Source organism: Falco punctatus (assembly GCF_963210335.1).
Source record: "Falco punctatus genome assembly, chromosome: 10".
NCBI lineage: Eukaryota > Metazoa > Chordata > Aves > Falconiformes > Falconidae > Falco > Falco punctatus.
In genome coordinates, this window is record NC_137590.1 from 15,297,963 (window position 1) to 15,323,444 (window position 25,482).

At 59.1% G+C, this 25,482-nt stretch overlaps 2 protein-coding genes and 2 long non-coding RNA genes across 17 annotated transcripts in view; 2 read left to right on the top strand and 2 right to left on the bottom strand.

The window, feature by feature from the left end:
• ZNF512B (zinc finger protein 512B) overlaps window positions 1-17,095 on the top strand; it is a 38,313-nt gene extending 21,218 nt beyond the window's left edge. For 6 of the 9 annotated variants that reach the window (XM_080404016.1, XM_080404020.1, XM_080404018.1 and 3 more), the window contains 6 exons: window positions 681-968; window positions 1,599-1,790; window positions 8,536-8,637; window positions 9,652-9,714; window positions 12,054-12,152; window positions 12,484-17,095. In XM_080404016.1, the coding sequence (XP_080260142.1) occupies window positions 681-968; window positions 1,599-1,790; window positions 8,536-8,637; window positions 9,652-9,714; window positions 12,054-12,152; window positions 12,484-12,777 (1,038 nt within the window). In that variant the 3' untranslated portion in view covers window positions 12,778-17,095. Of the gene's footprint in view, window positions 1-680; window positions 969-1,598; window positions 1,791-8,535; window positions 8,638-9,651; window positions 9,715-11,176; window positions 12,153-12,483 lie in introns of all 9 variants that reach the window. The other 3 variants (XR_013930702.1, XM_080404019.1, XM_080404021.1) reach the window with 3 other exon arrangements.
• On the bottom strand, window positions 14,810-18,415 carry LOC308070320. Its single transcript, XR_013930703.1, has 2 exons — window positions 18,379-18,415; window positions 14,810-18,051 (listed from the first exon to the last, which is right to left on the bottom strand). It is a non-coding gene; the product is annotated as an uncharacterized lncRNA (long non-coding RNA).
• Window positions 18,416-18,494: 79 nt separating this feature from the next.
• The window catches only part of UCKL1 (uridine-cytidine kinase 1 like 1), a 34,131-nt gene continuing 27,143 nt past the window's right edge, over window positions 18,495-25,482 (top strand). For 2 of the 6 annotated variants that reach the window (XM_080405766.1, XM_080405765.1), the window contains exons 1-2: window positions 22,992-23,127; window positions 23,459-23,672. In XM_080405766.1, coding sequence (XP_080261892.1) covers window positions 23,121-23,127; window positions 23,459-23,672 — 221 coding nt within the window. In that variant the 5' untranslated portion in view covers window positions 22,992-23,120. Of the gene's footprint in view, window positions 18,579-22,822; window positions 23,128-23,458; window positions 23,673-25,482 lie in introns of those variants that run through there. The other 4 variants (XM_080405770.1, XM_080405769.1, XM_080405768.1 and 1 more) reach the window with 2 other exon arrangements.
• Window positions 21,217-22,662, bottom strand: LOC308070965. The gene is made up of 2 exons (XR_013930943.1): window positions 22,492-22,662; window positions 21,217-22,094 (listed from the first exon to the last, which is right to left on the bottom strand). It is a non-coding gene; the product is annotated as an uncharacterized lncRNA (long non-coding RNA).

The window sequence follows — 25,482 nt, forward strand, 5'->3', positions numbered from 1 at the left end:
CTGTTTCTCGTTCTGTGGAAAGGTGGAAGGAGTGAGTCCCAGTGCAGAGGGGGGCGTGCGCTCTCCAGGCATCCCTTGGCATGTGCTCGATTTTTTTCACCTTAGCACCGCCATCCCAGTCCCTGTCCTGCTGGCTCCGTGCACTCCGGCAGCGGGCCATCCCGGCAGGCAGGTGGGCATAGGGCAGGTTGAGGAGCGCTGAAGGGCAGGTTCTGCCTCCTGAGCTCAGGAGGGGGCACGGCCGGCGCTGTCCTGGGCACAGGGTAAAATTGCGAACCGGTTGCAGACAAGTCACGACCAGGTAATGGAGGTGTGTGGCAGAGGTTTGTCCCCACAGATGCTTTACTCTCTGCAGGCAGTGCCTGCCCAATGCCTTCCTCCCACTGCCCACCAGGCCTCTCTCCCAAGAACTCTGTTGGTGTGTTGGGGTGAGAAGCGCCAGGGGTGGGGGCCACTCCCCCCACCCCTCCGTTGCTGTTGTGCCTTTGTGTGGCTCTCTGGGGGAGAGGGGCTGGCCAGCGATCCCCCGTCGCTGGGAGGGGACGGGTTGACAGAGCTGCTCTGTGGAGGGGTCTCCTTGGGATGTGTTCCTCCCTGGAGCAATGGCACCCCGACTGTTTCGACATGGGTGCGTGAAGCCCCAGCCCTCCTTAACCCTCCCCTTCTCCCTGTCACCGCAGGGCTGCGTGGCCAATTTCTCCAGCCTAATGGGCTACCAATACCACCAGAAGCGGTGCGGGAAGCAGCTCGCCGAGGCCGACAAGCCTGTCTTCAGCTGCCCACACTGTGGCAAGAAGTACAAATCCAAGGCTGGCCACGACTACCATGTGCGGTCAGAACACATGGCCTCGGTGAGCCCCCTGGACGCCTCCACAGCCCAAGGAGTGGGGCCATCCCCCCCTGGGGGTGACTGCAGAGCTGCAGAGCCTGCGGGCAGGACAGAGCCGGGCAGGGCCGGGCCGGGCAAGGCAGGTGCAGATGTCGGACTGATGTTGTTTTCTCCCTCGCATCACCACGCGCGTGTGTTGTACCATGCGGTGTCGGGATGGGGAATGGGCTGCAGCCTCCTCCACCCCTCCAGAAAAGCTGAATTGCTGCGTTTACGGGAGTGAAGTGGTTGGCAGCGTTTCCCTTCCCTGGTGCCCGCAGGGCTGTGCTGCAGCCCACCCTGCATCCATGCTCTGCAGGGAACAAACACAGAGCTCGGGCTGCTCCCTTGGCAGAGAGCAAGTGCCGGCTGCTTGCCAGTTCTGGGGTGGCAGGATCTGTCCCTAGGGAGCATCCTTTTCTGTTCTGTTGATTCCTAATGACAGTGCATCTGACGCTAATAACTCCCCAACTCTAATAAATGGAGACGTTTTTACACGTGGGAGTGCGAAAGGACACAGTCAGTCTTAACACATGGCTGTCTGCTGGGCAGGGGGAGGTGGGGGTGCTCCCCTTGTTCCCTTGCTCAGGTGCAGAGCCACGCTGGTGTCTCTGCAGCCTCTGCCTGCACAAAGCAGGTCTACAAACGCAAGCCCAGCCCCCACATGCCCATCCCGGGGCCAGAGAGCTTGCCTCTTCTCCCCTCATTGTGCCCTTCCTGACTGTTGTAGCCTTCGGAGGAGCCAGAGGTGAAGCCGGAGCCTGGCCCCGTAGAAGATTTTGAAAGGACCCCGAGTGGCCGCATCCGTCGGACGTCAGCCCAAGTAGCTGTCTTCCACCTTCAGGAGATAGCGGAGGACGAGCTTGCCAAGGATTGGACCAAGCGGAGGATGAAGGACGACCTGGTGCCTGAAACGAAGCGGGTGAGAAGCCTTTACTTCTCTTATTTTTTTTTCTTCCTTTTTTTTTTTTTTTTCACTAGCTGTACACAGAGATCCTGGGATGCTAGTGTGGCCTCAGCTGGCTGAGAGCTCGTGTTTCTCATTTTTTTGTGCCTTAAATCGCTTAGATGTGATGGCGAATTTATTGCTAAAGAGCCCACCCAGCAGAGGTCTGCAGGCTCTGTACAAGCCTGGTAGCAGGCGGCTTTGCCCTTGCCGCTGCAAGGACGCAAGTCTAAATGGAGCAAAAGGTGGTGCTTTGTGGGCAGTGGAAAGGTCAGAGTCCAGCCCAGAGGATATTGTGGAGGGAGGTCGGTTCTGGTCTGTGCTCAGGAGTGAAGCAGGGGCTGGCAGCCAAGAGGAGCACACAAAGAGAGCAGAGGTTGGATCTGAAACCATCTTCCTTGCACTGTCAGAGAGCAAAGATGCCCCAGGCGGAATTTCTTCCCTTCTGTGTCTCTTCCTTAATTTCTGGGAGATGCTTTGCCGGAGGTAAAGGGCCTGCAGCGTTGCCGGCGCGTGGAGGCAGGGCTGAGCCCTGCAGTCTCCAGCAGCCGTGCACACATGGCCTGGTGCTGCGGGATCTGTGCAGTGAACGCTGGTGCCCTGGCGGTCTTGAGCTTCATGGAGGCATTGGAGTAACATGTTAAATCAAACATCCCTCCTGGCTGTGGGAGGTGGTGATTCCTGGGAATGTCCCAGAGCTGATATTCCCTGCAGGAGTGCTCCTTCTGGACTATATAAGGAACGAAGCAGCAGCAAGTCATAAACTTTTTCAGTGTAAAAGTGAAAAATGAGAGAGGGCTAGAGTTTTATAATCCTATGGTTGATACTTTTTGGCCCATGCTAGGACTCAGTGCAGAGCCATCCTGCAAGTCTCTGCACAAGCTGCAGCCTGTTTCCTGAGCAAGTAGCTCTGTGGTTAGGTACCAGCTGTTTTCCTTGCTCTGAACAGTCCTGGGCATCTCTTGTCCAGTGCTCCGAAGTTCACCCTGGGTGGGACAATTGGGCACATTGTAAAGATCGGAGTGAGGAGCAGAGGGCAGCAGGTTAAAGCTTTGCCACAGAGAGTGTGGCAGTGCCTCTGCCGTGGGCGTGCAGAGTGCAGGAGAGCCCCAGCCCAAAGGACCTGCCTCAAGCCAGGAAAACAGCCCAAGTCCCAGAGTCAGCCTAGAGAAGTGATATGGCTCGCTCCAGGAAAATGGGTGGCAAAACAGGAAAGCTTCAGCCAAAATGCCTTTCCACTGCCGCAGCCTGTCCCACACTGTCCTGGCACGTGTATGTTCTTGGCAGAAGTGCCACCATCCTCCTGCAGAGACCTGGAGGAGCTCAGCCTGACTCAGCTCCCAGTCTGCACGCAGTGGGCAGATGAAAAACCAGCACACAAACAAACCAGTATCTTCTTTACCCACCTTGGCATCCCGGTGAGGCAGCTGGCGCAGAAAGGGATCCGGCCATGGTGCTGCCATCCACCTTGGAGCAGAGCTGGGGGTTTTAGGTCTAGAACTGGTTGCAAGCTTTTTGTTTCCTCAGTGCTTGGTGTTGTCATTGTTGGTTTCCAGATGACTTCAGCTGCAATGCATTTATAACATAAAAAATTCAAACCCAAAGTAGCTGTTTCATTTCAAATACTGTGGGAGAAGAGGTGTGGTGCTCTCTTCTCCCCCCTCCAGCCTCAGCACTTGCATTCCTCTCTTTCCTCTTTGAATAGCTCCCCTTACTTTGGGTATTTTCTGTTTGAATTGAGGGAGCAGCCAGGACTCCCAGGCCTGGACAAAGGGGCCCATGTGCAAGCTGACATACAGAGGCATCGTAAAGGTCTCAGCCGCTGGCGTAATTGCTCTGTGAAATGCTGTTTGTGGTGGTTTGTTTTTTTTTTTATGAGACTTCTTGTGTTCAGAGTTTAATTGAGCTCCATCTCGGTGTTAGAAAAACAAAGAGAATTGCTGTGAGGGTGGCGGAAGCAGGTTTGCATTGAAGGTGGGCAAGGGAGGAGCTGGACCGGCTTCCAGGTGGCAAAACAAGGCTCTTGGGCTGGAGGATCGGGACCTTGGGTCCTGCATGGGCTGCTCTCCCCAGCTGTGCTGGCCGTGTGTCGCACAGATGGATTTCAGGGGAGGTCAGTGCGGTGGGCGAATGTGTGTAGCTGTGAGACTGTCACGTTCCCTTGACAACACTCTAAAATATAATCTGTTCAGTCTATGACATTTTTTCTCGACGAGCAATGCTGGAAAGAGGTGGGAGGTAGGTTCTGCCTGGGGAAGCTGGTGGGAGCTTGCTGACTTCAGCACGCGTGGTGCTGCTCTGCTGAACATCATCTTGCATCGCTCAGGACTGCTCTGCGTTTACAAGTTGCTTTAATTCAGGGTGTGGAAAAAAAACCTCCCAACTGCAAGTGACTCAAACATGCCAGCAAGCGCCCAGTTTGACCCTGTTACAGCCCCAAAAATAGCCTTTTCCTCAGAACTGGCTTCAGCCGTGCTGGCAGCACAGCTCTGTGGCAGGTCCAGCCCCAGGCAGCGTGGGAGGCTCGGAGGAGTGGGCAGCATCCCCGTGGCCCAGTGCCACCACCCTGCTGAGCATGCATGATGGCCATCCCTCCAAGGGAGCGGACACACAGAGCCACCAGAGTGGCAGAAGGACAAGCGCCAGTTAACCGTGACCAGGGCAGTAGGACTGATGGTTCCCAGAGGAGATGCCATGCCACCACCTCTTTTTTTCCCACGGGCCGTATCCAGCTGTTGGGAGTACACTGCCAGGCACACAGACACCCCCTGCTCTGCCACTGCCTTGGACCTGGAGAGAGGTGGGATGTCAGGGATCGGCAGCAGATTTCAACTGCTTCTGCACCATCTCGGCAGGACCAGGGGATTTCCACGGTCCTGGAGGGACAGATGCTTTCCAGCTCGGTCTGTAACCTGGGCTTGCTGCAGCACAGGACTCGCTCTGTCCCCGAGTTGTCCAGTTACCGCCACGGTCCCAGCAGTTAACGTGGTTTTTAAGGGAGCTGATGAAGAAAGCCATCCCTCCTCTCCATCCCTTTTCCAGGCAGCAAAGCTTTTCCACAGGGGAAGGCAAACAGCTCCTCAGCAAGCCGATGGGGTACAGGGGCTCACAGCCTCCTGGCAGGCATGGTCCCACTGCAGCCCCCGCACCGTGGCCTGCCCTTATGGCCACGTGGCAACCAGTCCCAGCCGGGGAGAGGGATGTTGGGTTTGGATCCTGTTGGTGGCCCATGGTGGGATGTGTTCGCCTTTCCCCAGGAGGACGGATTCCTTCGCACCAAAGCTATGGCATTAGAATAAACGATTGCTGCTCAATCCCAGGCCCTGCGCTGCCTTCATTCTGCACTAACCAAATCCAGCATTTCTAAATATACACTGGAGTCTTATTTTCTCGCTCCGATCTTTATTTGCCTCTGGATAAGCTGAAACAGATGGAGTGTTTCACAACGGCTGCTTGCTGGGGATGTCAGATGGGGAAGGGCACACCCCTGCTGCTTTTCTGGGAAAAATCCCCTTTCCAGAAGCTCCATGAAGATGAATCCGGTCCTCAACCTCCTCAGGCCGTTGCTGGGGCCATCGCCTGCCCGTGAGCAGTCTTGGGGCCACCGCAGAAGAAGTGAGAGACCGACAGGTTCCCAGCTTGGTGGCGTGGGCAGGCGGTGGTGGACTCTGGGATCTGACGGGGGGTGATGCCCTTCCCCATTTTGGAGGCCGAACTGAGAGAACCTCCTTGAGCAGAGGGAAGAGGCATCTAAGGGATGAGAGGAGAGAAAATGCCATGGAAATCCCAAGTTTCATGGTGTGATGCTTTCCCTGTAGAGTTTGAGCAGGGGTTGCTTGTTTCAAGGTGCCACGAGCTTTGTGCCAGAGACGGTGGTGGGCTTCCGCAGCCCAGGCAGCCACCGTGCTGCACAGGGAGGGATGCAGAGGTCCTCTGTGGGTTGCAAGGGAGGCCCGGTCACCTCCCCACAGCTCAGGATCTGAGTGTAGCTGCAGGGCTGGGGCCAGCCACGGAGGCTGCACATCCCCATGGAGCCTGGCTGCCGCGTGGCAGGGTGATGGGGGCCTGGAGCAAAGAGCTGACATAGTCATAAAGCTAAAGGGGAAAAGCCACCTCCAGGCTCGAGTTAAGAAAACCCCATCCTGGATCCAGGATAAATTCCAGAGCAGAAGAGCCTGGCTCAGGTTTGTCCCCCAAGACGATAGCCCTGCGATGGGGCGGGAGCCAGGCTCAGCCCTGCGGACTCACGTCACTGGTGGGCCAAACCGGAGCCCAGCTCCAGCTGCAGCCCCGGAGCTCAGGGAGGCCATGTCTGTCCTTCCTCCCTGGGCTCGGCAGCACCGGCATGGTGTGACCCAGCCACCCGGAGCCACGTATGGGACCCAGCTGCTGGCCAGCACCCCTGGGTGTGCTTTGGCTTCGTCTCCCGGCCGGTACCAGCCGCGGTTTCCACAGGGTGATGGGAGAGCTGTGCCTCGCACTGGGGACCTCGGTAAAGCTTCCAGGGGTGCTTGTTGGCCAGGGCCGAGGCAGCCTGCATGGTTCTCATTTACCGCGATATATTTTGGGGAAGGGGAGAGCTGTCTAGGGAGTGCAGAGGATTGAAATATGAAAGTTAATTAAATAAAACCGTCAGTCAAAGAAAACAAGCCTTCCCACCCCAGCATCCTTCGACTGTTCAGAAGAGATGGGCTGCAGCCAAAACCAGTTGTAGTCGTTTAATTATTTGGCCATGAAGATTTTCACTTACAGGCTGTTTGAGGAAAATAAATGGAAAAAAAAAATATTCCATGCCTGGGGCTCCCTCTTAATAGAGACATAAAGATGACTTTGACATTCCCAGAACCGCAGCGCCCCGGGAAGACATGGGATTTGCATGTTATTGTGCAGGGCTGTTGGAGGAGAGTGGGGAGGGATTTTTCTCTTGAGTGGGAAGCCAGAGCAGCAGAGTCCCCATCTCTGAACATCCCCCCTCATCTACTCCCTGGGGATGCATGGAGGGAGAGGTTGTTGCTGGGGCTGTGTGCGGTTACCATTAGTGTTTGCTCATTCATGGGATTGATTGGTTTTTAATTAAGGAGGCCGTTTGGCATCCCAGCTCTTAGTATCAATGACAAAAAAAAAAAAAAAAAAAAAAAGACTCCTGTGTTCTCCCCTGGAGGTGGCATTGCCTTCCCCGGGTGGGGGACCAAGCAGTTGGTAGATGCACCATCCCAGAGCTTCAAAGAGCTCTGCTGGCATCTTCCCCCAGCCGCAAAGCATGACGGAATAGCAGCATGCTGGGGCTTGGGGGATTTTTCCACATCCGTCCTTACCAGCGTTCGTAGCACCGTTTTGCAAGGTCCTTTGCCCCTGCCACTCCCACGGACCCTGGCTCTCCCCAGGATCCCTTCTTCTCCGGCGGTCCCTGCCACGTGCTGAGGTGGGGGCTGCACGGGCTTGTGGATCACTTAAATTTGAGTGGAAAAGAGTGGTCAGTGTCCAAGCCCTCAGTGGGCGCTCCCCTTTGCAGGGAGGTTTGGGAACTGCCTGTTTGGAAGAGCTGGACAAAGGCGAATTGCAGCTTTATTGGCACGTTCAGGAAAACTCATAGCTGGAAAAAAAATCCAGCCAGCTGCATCTCTACCGTGTCAGAACGGTGAGCTCCGAGTCCTAGGGGCACATTTCAAAAACAAGAGCCTGGGCTTGCACCTCTGGGAGCACTGCTTGTCTGTGCATCCTCCCTGGCCAGCAGGGATGCATTGATGCAGCTGTGCCCCACGCTCAGAGGTGCCCATGGAGAGCAGCATCCGTGGTCCTTGCGCCTGTCCTCGCTGTGTGCGAGCTCTGCTTCGCCCTGGGGCAAGTTTGGGCCTTGGGACCCGAGCAGCATCCCTCAGTTCTGGCAGAGCTGGCTGGCTTGGGCTGGGCATCGTGCTGATGCGGTGGTGCAGCAGGCAGACCGGCAGTTCAGGCTGCAGGCAGAGCAGCCTGGTGTCCCCTGCAGACCTTGTCGTGGTGGCACGGTGGCAGGCAGGGACGAAGCCCGCAGGTAGGGCCAAGCACGGCAGGCGGGAGACACAGAGATGCCGCAGCCGCGTTTGCTTGTGCTGAACAGGCAGAAATGGAGTTGGGAAGGCCGGCCTGCTATGCTAAACCTCAAAGTCGCTAATAAAGTGGTAATTAAAAGCACTTGGAAAGAGCAGCCCTGCCAGAAGGAGAGGCAGAGACACAAGAGCCTTTCATTGTTTAGCGGGTTGTGCCCATTCATGGGTGGAAGGCAGCCATGGAGGCTCCTGGCGTCCATCCCCTCTGCCCAGCGCGCGGCGTTGTTTATTCTCCCGGTTATGAAACGCGGCTGAAGGGCCACACCGACACGATGCACCAAACGCACCGGGGCAGGCCTGGTCCCGCGGTGGGGTGCAGACCCGGGAGCAGAAGCCCCTCTCCTGTTTGCCAGCACTGTGTGGAGTGGCTGCGGTGCCGGGGGCTCCTGCCCTGCTCCTGCCCCCCAGCCCAGCTGCCCCCTGGCCAGGGGCACAGCGGCGGGCAGAGCCACCCCTCTGCTCTGCAGTGCCTGGGGGGGGGGGGGGAGGTGGCATTGCTGGGGGAAGCCCCCCAGCTAGTTTTCGGCTCCGATTCACTTCTCCTGGGGGGAGGCAAGACCCACGTGAAGAGCAAGGACTCCACCAAGGACTGGGCTGGCGTGTGCAGCTCTGCTAATGTCTTGTATTGTTTGCAGCTCAATTACACCCGACCTGGGCTTCCAAAGCTCAATCCAAGGCTGCTGGAAAACTGGAAGAATGAAGTGAAGGAGAAGGGCCGCATCAACTGTCCCAACAACGTAAGGACTGTCTCTGTTCTCCAGGCTGGCTGGTCTCGGTCTGCAGGAGGAGGGGGGAGGTTTTGGGGCAGAAGCCCACCAAAGCCAGGTTCTTGTTGGGCCCTAGGTGAAGCTGGCAGTGATGCTCAGACCCTCGCTTCCGCCTCCTCTCCCTGGGGTTGCTGCTGTGCCTGGCTGAAACGTGTCCCACCTTTGGGACCGTCCTGGTGTGCTTGAGCCACCGGGCCCGGGGACTGGGCCACCCTGTCCCCGGGTGCCCTTGGGCTGATGGTTCAGGCTCTGAAGCTGCCTTTGGGAAGCTCCCGAGATCTGGACGAGGCGCAGGCTGCACACTCTGTGCTCAAGAGCCTTTTTATGCAGAGAACCTGCTTTTCCCAGACTAAAGCTGGGGCTGGTTTTAAGCCATTCTTTTTAAAGCCCTGTGACAGGCAAAGACCTTGGGGACGTGGTGCGTGCACTTCATCTTGCTGTAAAACGCAGCCTTGGCCTGAGCTGGCGGGGAGGTGAACTCCACCCTCATCCTGGGCTGTTGATTTATCATCTGAAACAAAGCCTTGCTAATGGGAGTTTTGAACGAGGCTGTTACCACAAGGCCGGGGGGAGACGCGCTGGCTAATTAATGTCATACACAGGCACTTTGAAAAAGACATTGCTCAGAAACTGGTCATGCTGCTGCCCGGGTGATTTCTCTTCTCTGTTAAGCGTCTGCTGTGGCTCCAAGAACTCCTGTAGCCCAGCAGGACCTCCCGACTGCTCACAAATGTACGTTTTCCACGGAGACATTGAGGAGAGACATTTTTCAGCCCGTTGCAGAGGGATGTGGCCACATGACTCCCATTAGCACTAATAGGAAACGTGTGACCAGAGCCCTCCGCATCTCACAGAGCATTAACCTCACGCTGCTGAGCCTGGACCGGTGGCCTTGCTGGCGCAGCGGGCTCCTGGCCCCGGCGCAGAGGAAGGCATGGAGACGAGGGGGGATTGTGGCAAACCCTGCTTTGTTTCTTCCCACAGTGCTGTGAAGCCATTTACTCCAGCGTCTCAGGGCTGAAAGCTCACCTGGCCAACTGCAACAAGGTGGGTCCCTCCTTTTACAGCCTCGGCTCAGGTGTGGGCTTGGGTTTTGGTTTTCTCTCCCCCCTGGCTCGTTTGGAAGCAGCAGGCCAAGGGACAACAGTACAGGTTAAAGGATCGTGGCCGCTGGGAGGGCTGGGCGAGCAATGCTGCTGCCTGTTGAGTTTGGCACCGCTCAGCCCCGTTGTTGCGCCATCCCGGTCCGGCTGCTCAGCCTCAGCATCGTCCTCCTGAGCAGGATCAAATCCACAGCCATGGACAAATGAAGGCAGAGAGGCTTGAGCCAAGCAGACGCGATGGGGAGGATTTAGCTACCACCCCAGCTTTGGAGGAGAGGTCTTGCAGCGCAGATTTCTCACCCCAGAGCCCAGACCTCTGACACAAAGTGCCTCGGAGATGTGGCAGCGGGAGCAAGCCTGCCTGCCTCGCATCCTCCCGCCTCGGCATCCCCATCCTGCAGCAGCCCCCACCCAGCGTGGCTCCTGCAGCCCCGAGTCGCTCACACAAGCCCTCGGCTAACCAGCGTGGCCAGCACCTTGCACGCAGCCACGCATCGACTGCGGCAGCTTAGAACCAGGGAGCTGAGCGTTGGAAGCCGAACATTTCCCAAGGCAGGTGGGAATCGAGAGTCTTTCTGTTGGTTTGGGCAGCCCTGCAGAACCTCGGGAAGCCCAGCAGCTTCCCCAGCTGGAGGGACACTGGTGCGGTGCCTCGTGGAGGTGGAGCTGAGGCCGGTCTCTGCAGGGACCAGTCCCTCTCTCCCGACAAAGCGTCAACACTGCTGGCTGCAGTGAGCTCTGGTGGCCTGCAGCTGCCACGGGGGAGGCATTGGGAGCTCAGCGTAGGTCCCTCAAATTGGAACTGAGTAAGAGCTGGTAAAGCTTTATACCCTGAAACGTTTCCAGCTGCAGCTTCCATTGAATGGAGCTTCCAGGAGGCAGCTCCAATACATACCCCGTGGTTATTAAAAACACAAACTCCCGCGCTCCTCCAACACTAGCTGGAACATCAAGCCTTAATGAGATCATTTAGAAAATAGGCTGCAGAGATCCGGCAGAAGAAGCTGTATTTATGCAGGATAAAAGTGCAAACACAGGAGACTAGGGCAGTTCCTTTGCAAAGCGTGCAGCACCAGGCAGCCCACCAGCAAACGGTCTCTGAGAGAAAACGGAGCCATTTTCTGGCTGGTTCTGTGCTCAGAAAGCAGCTGGGCAATTGCACGAGCATTTTTTTTAACCGCAGAGCTGCACCCTCCAGGTCCGGCAAGTCTGGCGTAGCCGGGACTGAGTGTTGGGGATCGGCACTGGGGGAGTTTGCTGCTTTGTGTCCCGCCGGCACAGCCATCAGCGGGGCTCTTGCCCTTACAGAGGATTTAGTTCGGCCACGGACACGTGCACCACCAAGTCTGGCGTAAATCACAGCCCCTCCAGAGCTGGCCTGTGATTTCTGCTGTAAAATCCTGCAGGATTGGTTGAAACACATCAAGCCTTACTGAAAGCGGAGGATGCTCCCAGGCAGCACCCTGTCCTCAGCGGGGATTGATGCACCGAGGTGATTTTTGCATGAGTATTTCTGAAGCCAACCTGCAGCCGGCCCGGGCCTGCCTGCATCCTGCCTGTTCCCGAAATGAAAAATCTGTCTAACTCCAGATTTACAGCATGGAGCCAGCTATGGAGAAATTCCCAGGGAGCATATATATCGCCTGGAGGGGCCCATCCATAAACCCCTCATCAGTAGAGAGCACATTATCTCCCCTGTGCCGTGAACTGTGGCAGAGCCAGGAGATCAGTCATCCCCACAAGGGCTCTAATGACAGAAATCCAGCAGTTGCTGCGTCTCTTTGACAGCGTTAAAGGAAAATTAGGTGAGTCTGTTGGACATAAATTAGGTGGTGGTTCATTCTCAGGAGATCACAAATCTGACAGTGAAGAAATGGGGCAATTGGCCCCATCAGCCTCCCACATGCCCGGGAACACACACGGTGTCAGTGGTAACGTACCAGCCGGTGCTGGGGATGCACAGGCAGCAAAACCTGCCGCTCGCCGCCCTCCGAGCTCGTAGGACCCAGCGCTTTGATGCCTGGCCCAGTGCAGCGACAGCCAGCGCCACCAACATTGCTGTGACACAACCGGCGCGGGCTGAAATTCAGAGCAGAAGATGCAGTTGTGAGTTCCTGGCCTGGAACCAAGGGCCGGCAGAGATCTGGTGGTTTAGAAACGAGCATTTATTTTCTGTTGCATCAACGTCCCTTCACAGGGGGGAGCAGGGTGGGGGGAGCCACCCCTCCAGGGCGTTTTCAGCTCTGCTTGGGGCTGCAGGAGGATGCTCTTTCTGTCTTGCAGGGGGACCACTCAGTGGGCAAGTACCGCTGCCTCCTGTGCCAGAAGGAGTTCAGCTCAGAGAGCGGGGTCAAGTACCACATCATCAAGGCTCACTCGGAGGTAAGGAAGCAGCTGGGGCTGGTCTGGGCTGGTCCCTGCTCCAAGTCGCCCATCCTTGGGCTGCTCTGCTCCATTCATCTCTGTCTGCCAAGCGCGGAGCGCAGCAGCTCCCAGCAGCATCAGCAATACGGTGGCAGCCTTGTGGGGGACTTCCCTGTCCCCCTTTGGGTCCCCAACACCTCCAGGCTGGTTGCAGCTGGCCAGCTTGCCCTCAGGGAGGTGATGCTAGCAGGGCATGGGGTGGTCCAGGCTCGGGCATGGGTTGTGCGTGCCGGTGCTGGTGCGTGGACCCAGGATGGTCACTAACCCCCGTGTCACCCTGCGGACACAGAACTGGTTCCGAACCTCTGCAGAGGCCAGCCGGAAAAAGAAAAGCAGGGAACAGCTTTCTTCCAGCAAAGAGGAGAAAAAGAAAAGCACAAGCGGGAAGAAAAGGGGGAGGAAACCCAAAGAGAGGCCTCCAGAAATGTCCCCGAAGGGCAAAGAGAGCGTGGCAGCAAAGACTAATCACAAGAAAACCCTTGAGCACTGGGAAGGCCCCCGAGGCAGCCCCGATGGGGATGAGCGTGTCCCCAAGCCCCCGAGCCAGCGGAAGGGAGGAGCCAGTAAGATGCCTGAGAAATGAGCAGCTCAGAGACTCATCTCCGAGGATTCGTTTACAGCCCAGGGTAACAGGGTGGGGGTCTCTCCTGGTTTTCTGTCCTCCCCCATCCCCCCCACCCCCCCACCCTCCACTCACCCCCTTTTTACAAAAAAAAAAAAAAAAAAAAAAAAGAGACTGAAACTACCAATTAACCACTTTAAACAAGTTACGGACCTTGTTTCACACTGGAAAACAAACAGGATCAAGCAAGCTGGGCCGTTCTGCACCCCCTGCCCCTGTACATACCCCTCTGCCCGCGCCCCTGCCCGGCAGGACCCTGCTGTCCCCCCTGCCCTGCCCGTGACCCCCTGTCATAGCCCCTGCGCCAAACTGGTGACGCTTGAGCGAAAGAAAAGTGCAATAGCAGTGGGACCCCGGGCCGGGGTCTCTCCGCGGCTGTGTGCCGGGGCGGGGGGCTGTCTGCACCTGCGCTGCCACCTGTGCGGGCAGCCTCCGGTGGGTCCAGCCTCCTGGTGCGGGCAGCGCCTGCATCCCTGCTCCCAGGGTGATGTTTCCAAAGATGTTTGAACCGAGCAAGCGGCCAGGCAGGGGCAGGGGGACAGCAGGGTCTGGCAGCGGATGCTGTGGGGCATCTGGTAGCGCTTTCCCCGCGGCCTGGGGCAGAGAGGAGACTTGCTTCGGCAGGGACGGGCCCGTGGTGTGTTGGCGTTGCGGCCGGCTTGGTGCAGGGATTTGTCTCGGCGGTGCCAGGTGCAGGCAGAGGAGCGGGCAGGGAGCGTGGCCAGGGCTGGCGAAGCATCGCCCCGAGATGGCTGCGGCTGCGAGGGCCGGGGGGTGTGAGCACCCCGGGAGTCAGTGGGAGAGGGGGTTGCCGTAGGGTGGGTCAGGTCGGAGGGTTTAACCGAAAGTCGTTGGCATGCTGTGAGCACCGGGGAGCATCCCGGTGAGACCGCGGGGAGGGGGTGCGGTGGGGGAGCGGTGCCTCGGTGCTCGAGTTGTCTTTGCAAATGGAGACGGAGCAGCGGCAATGCTGCGATGGCAGCGCGGGGTCAGGGTGAGCCAGCAGCTGTTGAGCCGCCTGACCGGCACCGGGGGGTCCACTTGGCAGATTCAGGGTCCCCTTCATGCCCCGTCCCAAAGGTGCTGGTTGCCCAGGAAGGAGCAGTGGGGTTTGGTCACCCCGCTGTGGCCGCAGGAGGTGTGTAGCGGGGACGGTGGGCAGCATCAAGTGACAATCATGGGTCCTGCTTTCGGGTGAGTCCCAGCCGCTGCTCAGGCACCTTGCACTCACCTTGTCCTTCCAGGCTGGGACCCGCCACGGGGTGAGCCTCGCCTCCCCCAAGATGCATCCAAGCCTGTGCCCATCTCCCTGGGGGGACAGAGCGTCCCTGCATGGTGCGCTGTCGCTGTCCCTTGCTTGTTCTCCTGCACCGGGCTTTTCTTTGCACCTGTACTAATCCCGTCGTCACACCTCGCTCCGGCCTGGAGGGAGCCATCCCCAGACCGGGATATGTCTTGTCTCCAGACAAAAACCAGGCTACCTCGGTCCTTGGGAAACAGGCATGTTTTCTCTCAGTAACAGAGCAGAAAACCTTAACTCAATTTTTTTTATCCTGTGCAGAGCTGGGAAGGTGGCATCGGGGGGAGGAGAGCTTCTGCTTTTACTTTTATCAATTAAAACCTCAACCCTCGGTTTCCTTCACTGCTCTTCACCGCCCGCTGCAGGTTCAGTATCGTTTCCCTGCTCCAAGTTGCCGCTCAGTAATAATTAATGTCCTTCTCCGCTGGCAGGTTATGACAGCCCCGGAGGGAGGGAGGGGACAGCGGTGTCCAAAGCCAGGGCAGCTTCTCGGGGAGTGGGTGCTGCTGCTCCGGCCATGGCTCCCGGCAGCCGGGTGCCACCGTTGGCATCGCCCGGTGTGCTCAGCCGCCAGCTGGCCACGGGCTGGGGGTGAGGGACCCGCCTGGGGGCTGCTGGTTGTGCCGGGCTTGGAAGCAGTTAGTGAGAACGCTCAATCAGTCGCTGCCGGTTCGCTGCTGGCGCTTCATCCAATCTTTGTTTTGATCGTGTCACCGATCTTTGTTTTGGTGGTGTCACCGGTGCAAATCCTGCCTCCCTGGGGAAGGGTGGAGAGCTCCAGGAACTGTAGGACCTGCGTTCCCAGATGTCATGGCAGGGACACTGTCCTGGGCGATGGCATCCTGCTGTGCTGAGCCTGTGGGATGGCACCGGCCGAAGCAATAGCCGCTGGGGGCTGGTGAGGAGGGACCCCACGCCTTAGGTGGGCTCGGGTGGCGCGGGGGACGTGCCATGGCTGGCAGGGGGGTGTAGGCAGCGGCAGGAGGTGTGGAGCAGGCAGAGCTGGGGACCCGGCACAGAGTTCAGCACCAAAATGGCCACAGAGGGACAGAGGGAGCCACTGGATCCTGAAATCATGTCCCACCGTGGGGGAAAGCCCCTGGCAAAGCTCCGTGCCCTGGCCCGGGGAGGGGGGATGCGGGTGGCCTGGGCTGCCGCTTTGGGCATTGACCTTACGATCCCCGCTGCCTCTCCTCGGGGACAGCACGGGGCTCAGTTCTCATTAACATGCGATTAATCGGCTTCTCATTGATTAAACTCTCAGGCAGCACTGTGCTCTGTGCTGGGGGCAAGCCCCGGTGCAGGAGCTCGGCCACGGGCTGCTGGGGGTGGGCGAGACCTGGGGAAGGGCTGGCTTGGGGGTCGTCGTGGGGTCCAGCTCAAACCCCATCCTACCGCTCCAGTAACGGGAGCAGCGGCACACACGTGTCCTGGGAGGAGTGGGGACAGCCACGGTGGCCTCGCGGGGGTGACACCATCCCGGAGGGGACCACGGGGACAGTCTGGGGGCTCGGGGCAGGTGGTGGGCTCAGGGCGGTGGGCACGGCAGTCCCGGTGCGGGGGCTGTCCCCCATCACCCTCAGAGCTGGGAGATGTGACAGCAGCACCTTGGGCACATGGAAATTTTTATGAAAAAGTGAAATCTTCAGGGTTTTTTTTTTTTCCCTCCTTTTAAAAAGTATTTTTCCCCTACTAGTCATCACTCAGAGAGGAATCCGTTCTCCCACTGCCGCCTTCTCCATGAGCCATCCTTTCCTCTCTGCCTGTTCCGGGAAGGCTCCGGGGCGATGCCGGGGGTACGGGCAGCTGCCTGCCCCGCGGCACCGGGGTGGCATCGCCGGAGCCCGGCGGGTTGTGCTGGCTCAGGTGCTCCCAGCGAGGCGGCGGCCAGGGGAGCAGCTCACCTTAATGGGGGGGGGGGCGAGACAGGGGACAAGCGTGCCCTCTCCCCTGCCGTCCCCTCTCCCACGGGGACTTGGGCAGCGTGGGACCCCCGGGCCTGGCACCCCCTGCCCCGCCATGGGCCCAAGCTGCAGGGCACCCCCTGCGGCAGCGGGGAATAACCTACGGTTCATGTAAAGCCCCGTGAAGGGGAGTGGGGGGCAGGGGTCTGCGGCACGGTGGCACCCCCAGTCCCAGCCCATTGCCCAGGGGGGCTTGGGGTGCTCATGGTAGGTAAAAGGGAGTGCAGGGGGGCTCGGGGCACAGTGGAGGCTGTGGGGGGGGTTCCTACAACTGCGTCCCCCACTGGCATCTGCCCCCACAGCACCCCGGGGACCATGACACCATGGCCCCACGGCCCCCACGGCCCCCACGCCTCCACCGCTGCAGAAACCCACCGCCCTGTTGGCCACATCCCTGAGGAAAGGGCTAAACCTCCATGGGGTCGGGGCAGGTGGGCTGCAAGCCCACGGCAGAGCCTCGTGGAGCCGTCCCCGAGGCTGGGATGGTGGGGGGCTGCGCGGGTGGGCGAACCCCCCGGCACCGCAGGGCATGGCCAGCCCCAGCGGGGGGGGCAGCCCAGAGCACCCTCGCACCCACGGATGTTGGGAGCGTTTTGTTCTTTTCTTTCTCTCCTCGTGACACCCATCCCACGGCATATCCGAATGTTTCTCATCGATGCCAGTTATTAGTGCATAAGTGTATTTTGGGGAAAAAAAAATTACAATGGAAAAAAAGAAAAAAAAAAAGAATTTTCAATTTATCACTTGTAACCATATATATAAATATATAAATATATATATTAAAAAGTGTTTATTTGCAAAAAAAATAAAATTGTTTTAACAGTAAACTATCTTATAATAAACTCCCGATTTGTGACGATCTGTTCTTTTGTTAATCATTGACAAATCCTCAGTTGGAGAGTACTGTACCAGCAGCGCGGAGAGCTGCGCCGCTGAGCACCGCGGAGGGGTAACTCGATGTACTGTATGTATTAAAAACAGCTGTATCGAATAAATGTTTATTGATTTTTTATTATTACTATTATCATCGTTATTTTGCAGTTCGGTGGGAGGGTTCCAGGTTTGTCCTTCCCCCCGGGGGGGGGGGGGGGCTGGTGGTGGCCGAGGAGCCCTCCCGGCGGCACAGCCGGGTGTGGGGATGGGGCGCGGGGTCCCCGGTGATGCTCGGCCGCCCCCACTCTCACAGCAAAAATCCCCCCCGAGGCGCCCATGCCCCCCAGCAGCCCCCAGCCCCAGGGGCCGCATCCAGCACGGGCCCTCCCCTCTCTGGGGAGCTCTGTGGGACCCGGCCCCCCCGGCCACCCCAGCGTGGGAATGAATCCTGCTCCGCTTCCTGATGTCTTTTTTGGCGTCGACCCCATGTAAGCACCGGATTGAGGCCGGTGGCCCGGTCACCCCGTGAACCCCGCGTTTCCCGAGGGGTGGGCTGGGATCCCCAGGGCCTGATGGGGACCGTGGGAGCGGCGCTTGCCCAGGCCCCCAACCCCCGGCCCCCCCAAACCCCAGCCCCGGGGGACCCCAGGAGCGAGAAGGGAGCGTGATGCCCAGTAAATCCAGACGCTGCTGCTACCCGGGGTGCCGGGACCCCCCACCTCTGCGCTCCCCACACCCAGGGGCTGCTGCACAGCCCGGGGCCACCCGCAGCCCCCCAGCTCTGCGGGGTGTGGGGCGCTGGGTGTTGCACCCCTTGGCTCCTGGGCATGGGTGCTCCTGGGCAGCTGCCCCACAGCACCCCCCGTGCTCACAGCACCCTCCCGTGCCATCTGCACACATCTGCCCCCCCCAGCACACATTCAGGCCTACAGCACCCACCTACACCCCACAGCACCCATCTGCACCCTAAAGCACCCGCTTGTGCCCCACAGCACCCACCTGCACCCCACAGCAGCCACTCATACCCTACAGCACCCATTTGCCCCCCACAGCATCCACCTGTCCCTGCAACACCCACCTGCACCCCACAGCACCCATCTGCACCCACAGCATCCACCTGCACCCCAAAGCACCCACCCATACCCACAGCACCCACAGCACCCCACAGCACCCATCTGCACCCCACAGCACCCACCTGCCCCCCAGCACCCACCTGCCCCCCCCAGCATCCACCTGCACCCACATCACCCATCTGCCCCCCACAGCACCCATTTGCACCCACCTGCACCCACAGCACCCACCTGCCCCCACAGCACCCACAGCACCCCACAGCACCCATCTTCACCCCACAGCACCCACCTGCCCCCACAGCACCCATCTTCCCCCACAGCACCCACCTGCCCCCCCCGCACCCACAGCACCCACTCATACCCCCCAGCACCCACCTGCCCCCCCGGCACCCCCTCCCCTCCTCCTCCCCCCGCCCCGCCCCCCGCACTACAAGTCCCGGGGAGCCCCGCGGCAGCGCCGCCCCCGCCGCTTCCCCGCCCGCCCCCGCCGCTCCCCGGCAGCACCATGGCCGCGGCCCCGGTGGCCGAGGGGGCTCCGGCGGAGCCGCACGACAGGTAAGACCCCCCCCCCCCCGTTACAACACCCCCACCCCCGGGGACGGGACCGGCACCGCAACGCCCCGGAGCCGCCGGGACCGGCGGCTCCGGGGCGTTGCGGTGCCGGTCCCGTCCCACGAAGCCACTTCCGCGAGTGGGGCCTCCCGATCCCATCGCTCCTTCCTTTCCCCCCCCAAAATCCCTTTGCTTCCCCCCCCTCCCCGCAGCAAGCGACACTCCTGCATCCCACCGCGCAGCATCACCCTTCATCCCATCATTTTTCCAAACTAGCTTTCTTCCTCATTCGTATTTTTTTTAATTTCTTTACCCCCCCTTTTTTTTTATTTCCTCTTTTTTTTTTTTTTTTTTTTTTGAAATTTCTTCGTTTTCTTTTATTTTTCCCTTTTGTTTTTCACCCTCGATTCGCAGCACAGGCACCGCAGCGCCCGTTTGCGACCCAGCCGGCACATACATCAGCACCGGCAAGCAAAACCTACAAATTTACTCCCCCAAAAAACCCACTCGGGAATTTATTTTTTTTTTCCCCCCACACTCAGCTTTTTCCCACTATTTCCCACTTTTTCCAGCGCAACACTCAGGCATGGAGGAGCACGACCGCTCCCAAACGCCAAAAACCCGGGAATTAGCCCCAGAGCATCACCAGAGCACTGCTGATGTGGCAAATGGTTGCAGGGGTGCGAGCATCCCTTGGGGGGGGGGGGGGGGGGCAGTCCCCGGCACCCCGGCATCCCCGTGGCACCAACCGAGTCAATGCCGAACCAACCCGCCTGTTTCGGCAGCTGAATGCGGGCGGCGATGGTGACGCCTTCGTGTGAGGCAGCTGCGAGGGTGAGGATGAGCAGGGGAGGAAGGAGCTGCCGCTGGTGACGCTGGCCGGGCAGGAGATGCGGAATGGGGGTGTTGAACCCCCTTCCCGCGTGGAGCGGTGGGGCTGGCTCGTTAGGCCCTCGCGCCGGGCAAACAGCAGCGAGATAATCGGGTTTGAAGAGGGAAATGTTTTTTCTCCTGGGGAATCGGGGTCCTTCACGGAGCAGGAAGAGCAGCCTGTGTGCCGGCGGCCCGGGGTGCCTGGTGGCAGCTCTGGCCGGGGTGGGGCAGTGGGAGAGCTGGGTGCCAGGCTGGGGAGGGCCAGGGGCGATGTTTGATGGGGCTGCAAGAGGAGCACGGCGTGGGCACGGCGTGGTGGGGCCGCTGGGCAGCGTCCTGGCACACCTGGAGCTGCTGGTAGTGGGGTGGCAGGCGGGTTCCTCCATCCCGGCAGGCTCCTCCGTCCCTTGCGAGCATTGCTCCATCCCTTGGGCAGGTTTCTTGTATGTTTCTCCATCCCTTGAGCAGGTTTCTTATAGGTTACTCCATCCCTTGGGCAAGTTCCTCCATCCCTTGGGCAGGTTTCTCATAGGTTCCTCCATCCCTTGGATGGGTTGCTTCATCCCTTGGGCAGGTTTCTCATAGGTTCCTCCATCCCTTGGATAGGTTGCTCCATCCCTTGGGCAGGTTTCTCATAGGTTCCTCCATCCCTTGAGCAAGTTTCTCCATCCCTTGGATGGGTTACTCCATCCCTTGGGCAGGTTTTTCATAGGTTCCCCCATCCCTTGGGCAAGTTCCTCCATGCCTTGGACAGGTTCCTCCATCCCTTGGATGGGTTCCTCATAGGTTCTTCCACCCTTGGATGGGTTCCTCCATCCTTTGTGCAGGTTCCTCCATCCCTTGGGTGGGTCCCTTCATTCCAAGGCTTTGGGACTCCTGAAGCCTTTCCTTGTGCACTCCCTGCACGATACTCATCCCCCGGCCTGGGCTGCCCACCTGGTCCCTGGCCAGGGAGTCCTGGCGCTGGGCCCCACGTGGCTGTTGCACCACCAGGCTGTTGCAGCGCGTCCGCTTTCGGCTTAAGTTAAAAGGTGCAGTAGGAGGTGAAGGGCACGCATGGGTCTGGCCCAACAAAGGTGGAGCGAGGCAGGTTTGGACTCTGTGCACCCATGGGTGCTGCCCGCAGGGGTGGGAGCTGGGCAAGGGACCCTCTCCCACAGGGCCAGACACCCCTTTGCTGTGGGTTTGGCGTGTCCTGGGCTTTTACACAGATCCAGTGACAATATTCAAGTTACAGCACCCAAACGTGGAAAAGCCACATGCAATTCGGTTTCCATCCTTAAATCCCAAGGAAAACCCACTGAGCAGCTTTCCGTCGCTGGAAGGGAAAGGGCACCCCAGCCTTTGCGCCTGCACCCCTATTTCTCCCAATTTTAAATCCAGGCTGCAATTACAGAGGAGGGATTTGTGCTTAAAAATCATCTGGAAGGAAAAAAGTCCAAACCCCAGGAGTTTTGGCTTGTGCAAGAGCTCAGAAACTGGGAGTTGGGAAGCGGAGGGGATTTGTGGAGGAGCACGTACTGGGAGGAAGGCTCGGTTGCTGCCGGGGTTCAGAGCCGCTGCGGGCGATTCCTGTCCCACCTGGGATGTCAGGTGAGCGGCTGGGAGAGTTGCTCCCGTCGCTTGGATGTTTTAAACAAAGGCAGGAAAAAAGGCACCGGGGAGCGTGCGATAAGGAGCAACGTCACCTTGGCGAGGGCAAGGGCTCCTCGCTGCCAAGTTCCTTGTCCCTTTTCTTTTTTGCTTCTTTAATGAGAAAGAATAGAAATTGCTGCGGAAGAGAATTTTATTTTTAAACTTCTGAAAGAGCTTTTGTGGAGAAAGGGGAGTCCGTGCTGGAATCACAGGATGGCAACGGTTCCTTTGATCATCGCTCACTTCCCTGGCATTGCTGGGGCGGCAGCTGCAGCTCGAACTGGGGACGGGTCACCTCTGAAACCCTCCTCTTGTGGGCCCCGTCTGGGGACCAGTCCCTTGTCCCTGGTTCCCGTCAGTGCTGTAGTCACTCAAGACACGTTCCAGGGTGATGCTGTCCTGTGGGTCCCGTTGCTGGACAGGAGCAGGAGGGGGCTGCTGTGGCCATGCCCAGTGTTCAGCCGGGGTTTGCTGAGGATGCCAGGATGCAGCAGGTGTCCCTGGAATAGCCCTGGTGTTCAGGGAGGAGGAGGAAGGGATCTTCTCCCCATCTCTGGCCCCATTGCCAGGCGTTCAGCCCTGCTTGATGCTAAGCGTGGGGTGAGCATCCTCCCTGGACCCCGTCGGAGGTGGGTGTGCCAAAGCTGAACTCTCATCTTGCAGTGCCAGGCTGGGCTGGGGGCTCGTTCGGTGGCAGCGGGACCTGGTTGTGATGGGCCGTATCCCTGGCAGAGTCCTGGCGTTTTGGTGTGCCCTCTGCTACCTCCTCCCTTCCACACCAGCCACCTGCTGCACGGTGGGTGCCGCTCTGCCCTCTGTGCTCCAGGGCCGCCTGGGACCCCCTCTGCCAACCTACCGGCCATCTCCCACCCCTCGCCAGGTGTCCTGCCCTTTGGCTGCTGCTTGGCTTCCTCACAGGGCTGCGGGGTGCTGGGTGCCCGGGCTCCCTGCCCTCCCTGGCGAGCCTGGCACTGGGAGAGGAGCGGGAATGGCCGGGGGGGCAGCGGGCAGCTGGCAGGGGAGGGCTGAGAGCACAGATCGCAGGGCCGAGCAGGCAGGGACGTTATTCTTAGCCTCCCGCAGCCCCGGGGTGTTGAGTTTCATCCACTTGTTTATTCCAGGGCTGAGGGGACGGCAAGGGGCAACTCTTCCCAGGGGAGCTGAGCACCGGGGGGCTCGCGGCGAGACCTCCCACCGCTGGGTGCTAAGGGAGGGGGTGAGTCCCACACCAAAACCCCTGGCACGGCCAGCAGCACCCCAGCCCCAAGCCCCAGCCGGCTCCATCGGCTGAAAGCGTTCTGGCTGGGTACCCCCTCCATCCCTGCCCCGCGGCCGTCCCCTCCTGCCCCCCTGAAGCCCCCTCCCCACCGGTGCTGGAGCTCACCGGTGCTCACGGCCGCACACTTACCAGGTGGGCGGCAGAGCTGCCCTCCCTGCTGCCCTGGCGAGCCCCCCGCCTCCGAGGCAGCAGAGCAAGCCCCCGTCCCAGGGAGCAGAGGCGCAGGGGGCCAGTGTTTATTGCCTGCACAGGGGGCGGTGAGGGGAGGTGTCACTTCGCCCCCCCAACCCCCCCGCTTTTTCTTTAATCAAGCCAGTGCTATTAATATCAGGTAATGAACGTAATCTCTAGCTTAAGCTATCCTCTTATGCGTGCTGACCGCTCCACAGCTCCCAGCAAAAGACGCTTCCTTGGCAGCGCTCTTTTCTCCTTCCTCCAGCTTCCAGCCCGGAGCCCCCCGGGATCTGCTGCGGTAGGGGGTCTGCATCTCCCTGTCCCCCTGGGAGCCCACCGTCCCTGTGCCAGGGGACACACTCCCATGCATGGCTCCTTGCACTGAGATTCGCCCAGGGAGCCCCGCTGGCACAGCTGCCCCCTTGCCTCGGTAGCACTGGGAAGTTGGGGGACAGGAGCTGACGCACGGGCAGGGACAGGGGGTGACACCCGGCATCACCTCCTGCTCCGTGGCGGGGTGGCCATGAGCAGTCCCCCGGCCTTCTCCAGCGTCCGTATATCAGGCTGCTGGGCCCTCGGGCCGGATGGGAGGTGAGTTCCTCCTTTCCTTTGGTTTTGGGTGGGTTTTTACTTTTTTTTCACCTGTTTGCTTTCAGTCCGTGGGCTTGCTGGAGCAAGCCCTCGCTAGCCCTGGTCCTGGTCCCCCGGTCCCAGTCCCCAGCTCGCAGCCAGCTGAGGGCTTCAAAAGTGCAGGGAGCAGCTGGGGGAAAGATCAGCTTCCCTTGGGCCATGGGATGAAGCCAGCCTGGCGCCGTTTGGCAGGCTGTGGGGGGCTTGGCGTGGGGATGTGCAGGGCGGGTGCTTAGTCGGCGTGTAGTTTACAGGGCCAGGGCTGAGGATGTGCTCTCCTTTTTGCTTCCAGGTTCAGGTTGGGGGCTTTCCCGTTTTTCCTTGCTGGCTGTGGGAGCTGTTGGGACCTGCTGCTTTTCCCCTCCCAGCCCAGCACGGATCCGGGATGGTCGGGGGTCCCAGAGGGCTGCAGGATGCAGAGCCTTAGCACAGAGGGCACAGGGATGGGAGCGGCGGTGGGGAAGGGAGAGGGGTCCCCCTCTCACCCCAGTAAAGCTGTGCTTGGGGTAAGTGGGAGTAAAACACTTCCTTCATTTGTGCCACTGCATCTGCGAGGCTGGCGAGCTCCTTCGGGGAGCAGCCCCCAGCGCCGGGCATCCCTGCGGTGTCAGGCTTCCTCCTGGTGGAGGGGCGCAGGCAGGCTCCAGCACTGGCTGTGGGGAAGGCAACGCATCCCCAAAAGCTGGGGACAGTGTGCGGGGAGCTGGTGGCAGCCGAGCCCTCCAGGAAGGCTTTGCAGGAGAGGGGTTACCAAGCCCAGGGCAATGTTTTTTTTCATATTCACCTTACTATGGCATCGTGCCCCTGAAACCCAACGGGTGCGCTGTGCTTGGGAAGGCTGAGGCAGGTCTGCGTGGGGCAAGAACATCCTTTGGTTGGAGCAGTGGCATTAACTTTGGCAATAAACAGAGTCCCGTTCCTCTGGGGGCCTTGCCTTGTGGGTAGGGGCATTGCATGGGCTTTGTTGCTGCTGCATGGAATTTTTAAAAAGTGGTAGGAAGAAATGGCCAAGTGAGATGGCTGTGAGAGGGCTGGGATCAGCCGTTCCTTCAGAGGGGAGGACAGGCCCTTCCTGGCAAAGGCAGCAACGGAAAACATCTACAGATCTTGAAGTGTAACATTAGGAGAAAATGCATGACCTTTGCAGAACTCCAGGACAGCCCCACAGCCCTCCCCACGGCTGTGCTTATTGGAAATAAATCATGGGAAACATTGATTTAGGAGGTGTAGAGTATCTACTTCTTGTGTAGATACAGACGGTATAGATAGATATCTATAGAAACAGGATTTAGGTGAAAATCCAGAAGTATTTGGATGAAAAGAGGCAAAGCAGGCCAACTCTTGGAACAGGATTCAAGTGCTGCATCTGAGTGGCCCCAGATGCGTGGAGGGGAGAGCTCTCCTTCTCACCAAGGGCCAGCCCTGCACTGCTGCTGCATCCCTGTGTGTGTCCCTGCATCCCACGGCAGTGCCCAGGGTGGGTTCCCTCTGTGCCAGCACACTTGGTGTCCTGCAGGCACCCCAGGGAACGGACGGGTGACACATGGGAAAGTGGGATGTCAGCTCTGACCACAGCCTGTAATTCTGGGCACAGCCAGAGTCATCATGGTCCTAACATCCCTGTCCCTGCCAGGAGCTGGGTCATGTTGGTGCTGATCGAAGGCAGCAGCAAGCGGACCTTGCAGAGGTCAGCATCTCACTCCAGCTCCAAAACCCAGAGTTTTGCCCAACTCTGAATCGCTTTGGGAATCGTGGCCTCGGTCAGCATCACAGTGCGCGGATCTGTGGGCGGAGGCTGGCACAGGAGAGCTTGGTTACACCAAAGTTACTGCGTTCCACCAAGGAGCAGAGCATCCTGAAAAACTTGCCTGTCACATGGAGATGGGTGTGCATCCCCAGAGGAAAGCCAGCTGAGCGGCCCTCAGCAGCAGTGCCAGCAGCATGGCTCGCGAGTAACCGCAGTCCCGGGAGAGGGGCTGGGACATAGATGAAAGGAACCGTTTTATTTTCTGGTAAACAACTGTGTTTTTGTCATCTCTGCTTTTATCAAGCCAAAATGACTTTGTTTATGCACCGGCACTGTCGGCTGATGTCAGCCTAGCTCTGGGAATAGCACGCGGTGGCTAATTGCTGCAGCATCACTGGTGGGAGAGGCGACCGAAATACCCCATCTGGGTTTGCTTCTCCAGCTTCTCTGGTGGAAGGAGCCATCCTTGCACAGAAAGAAACCCCAGAAGACTTTCCCGATGGGTCTCACCTCCTGATGTTGCTTTTTAAAAGCAGTGGTTGGGGTGTTTATGGCTCTCGGGTGAGCTG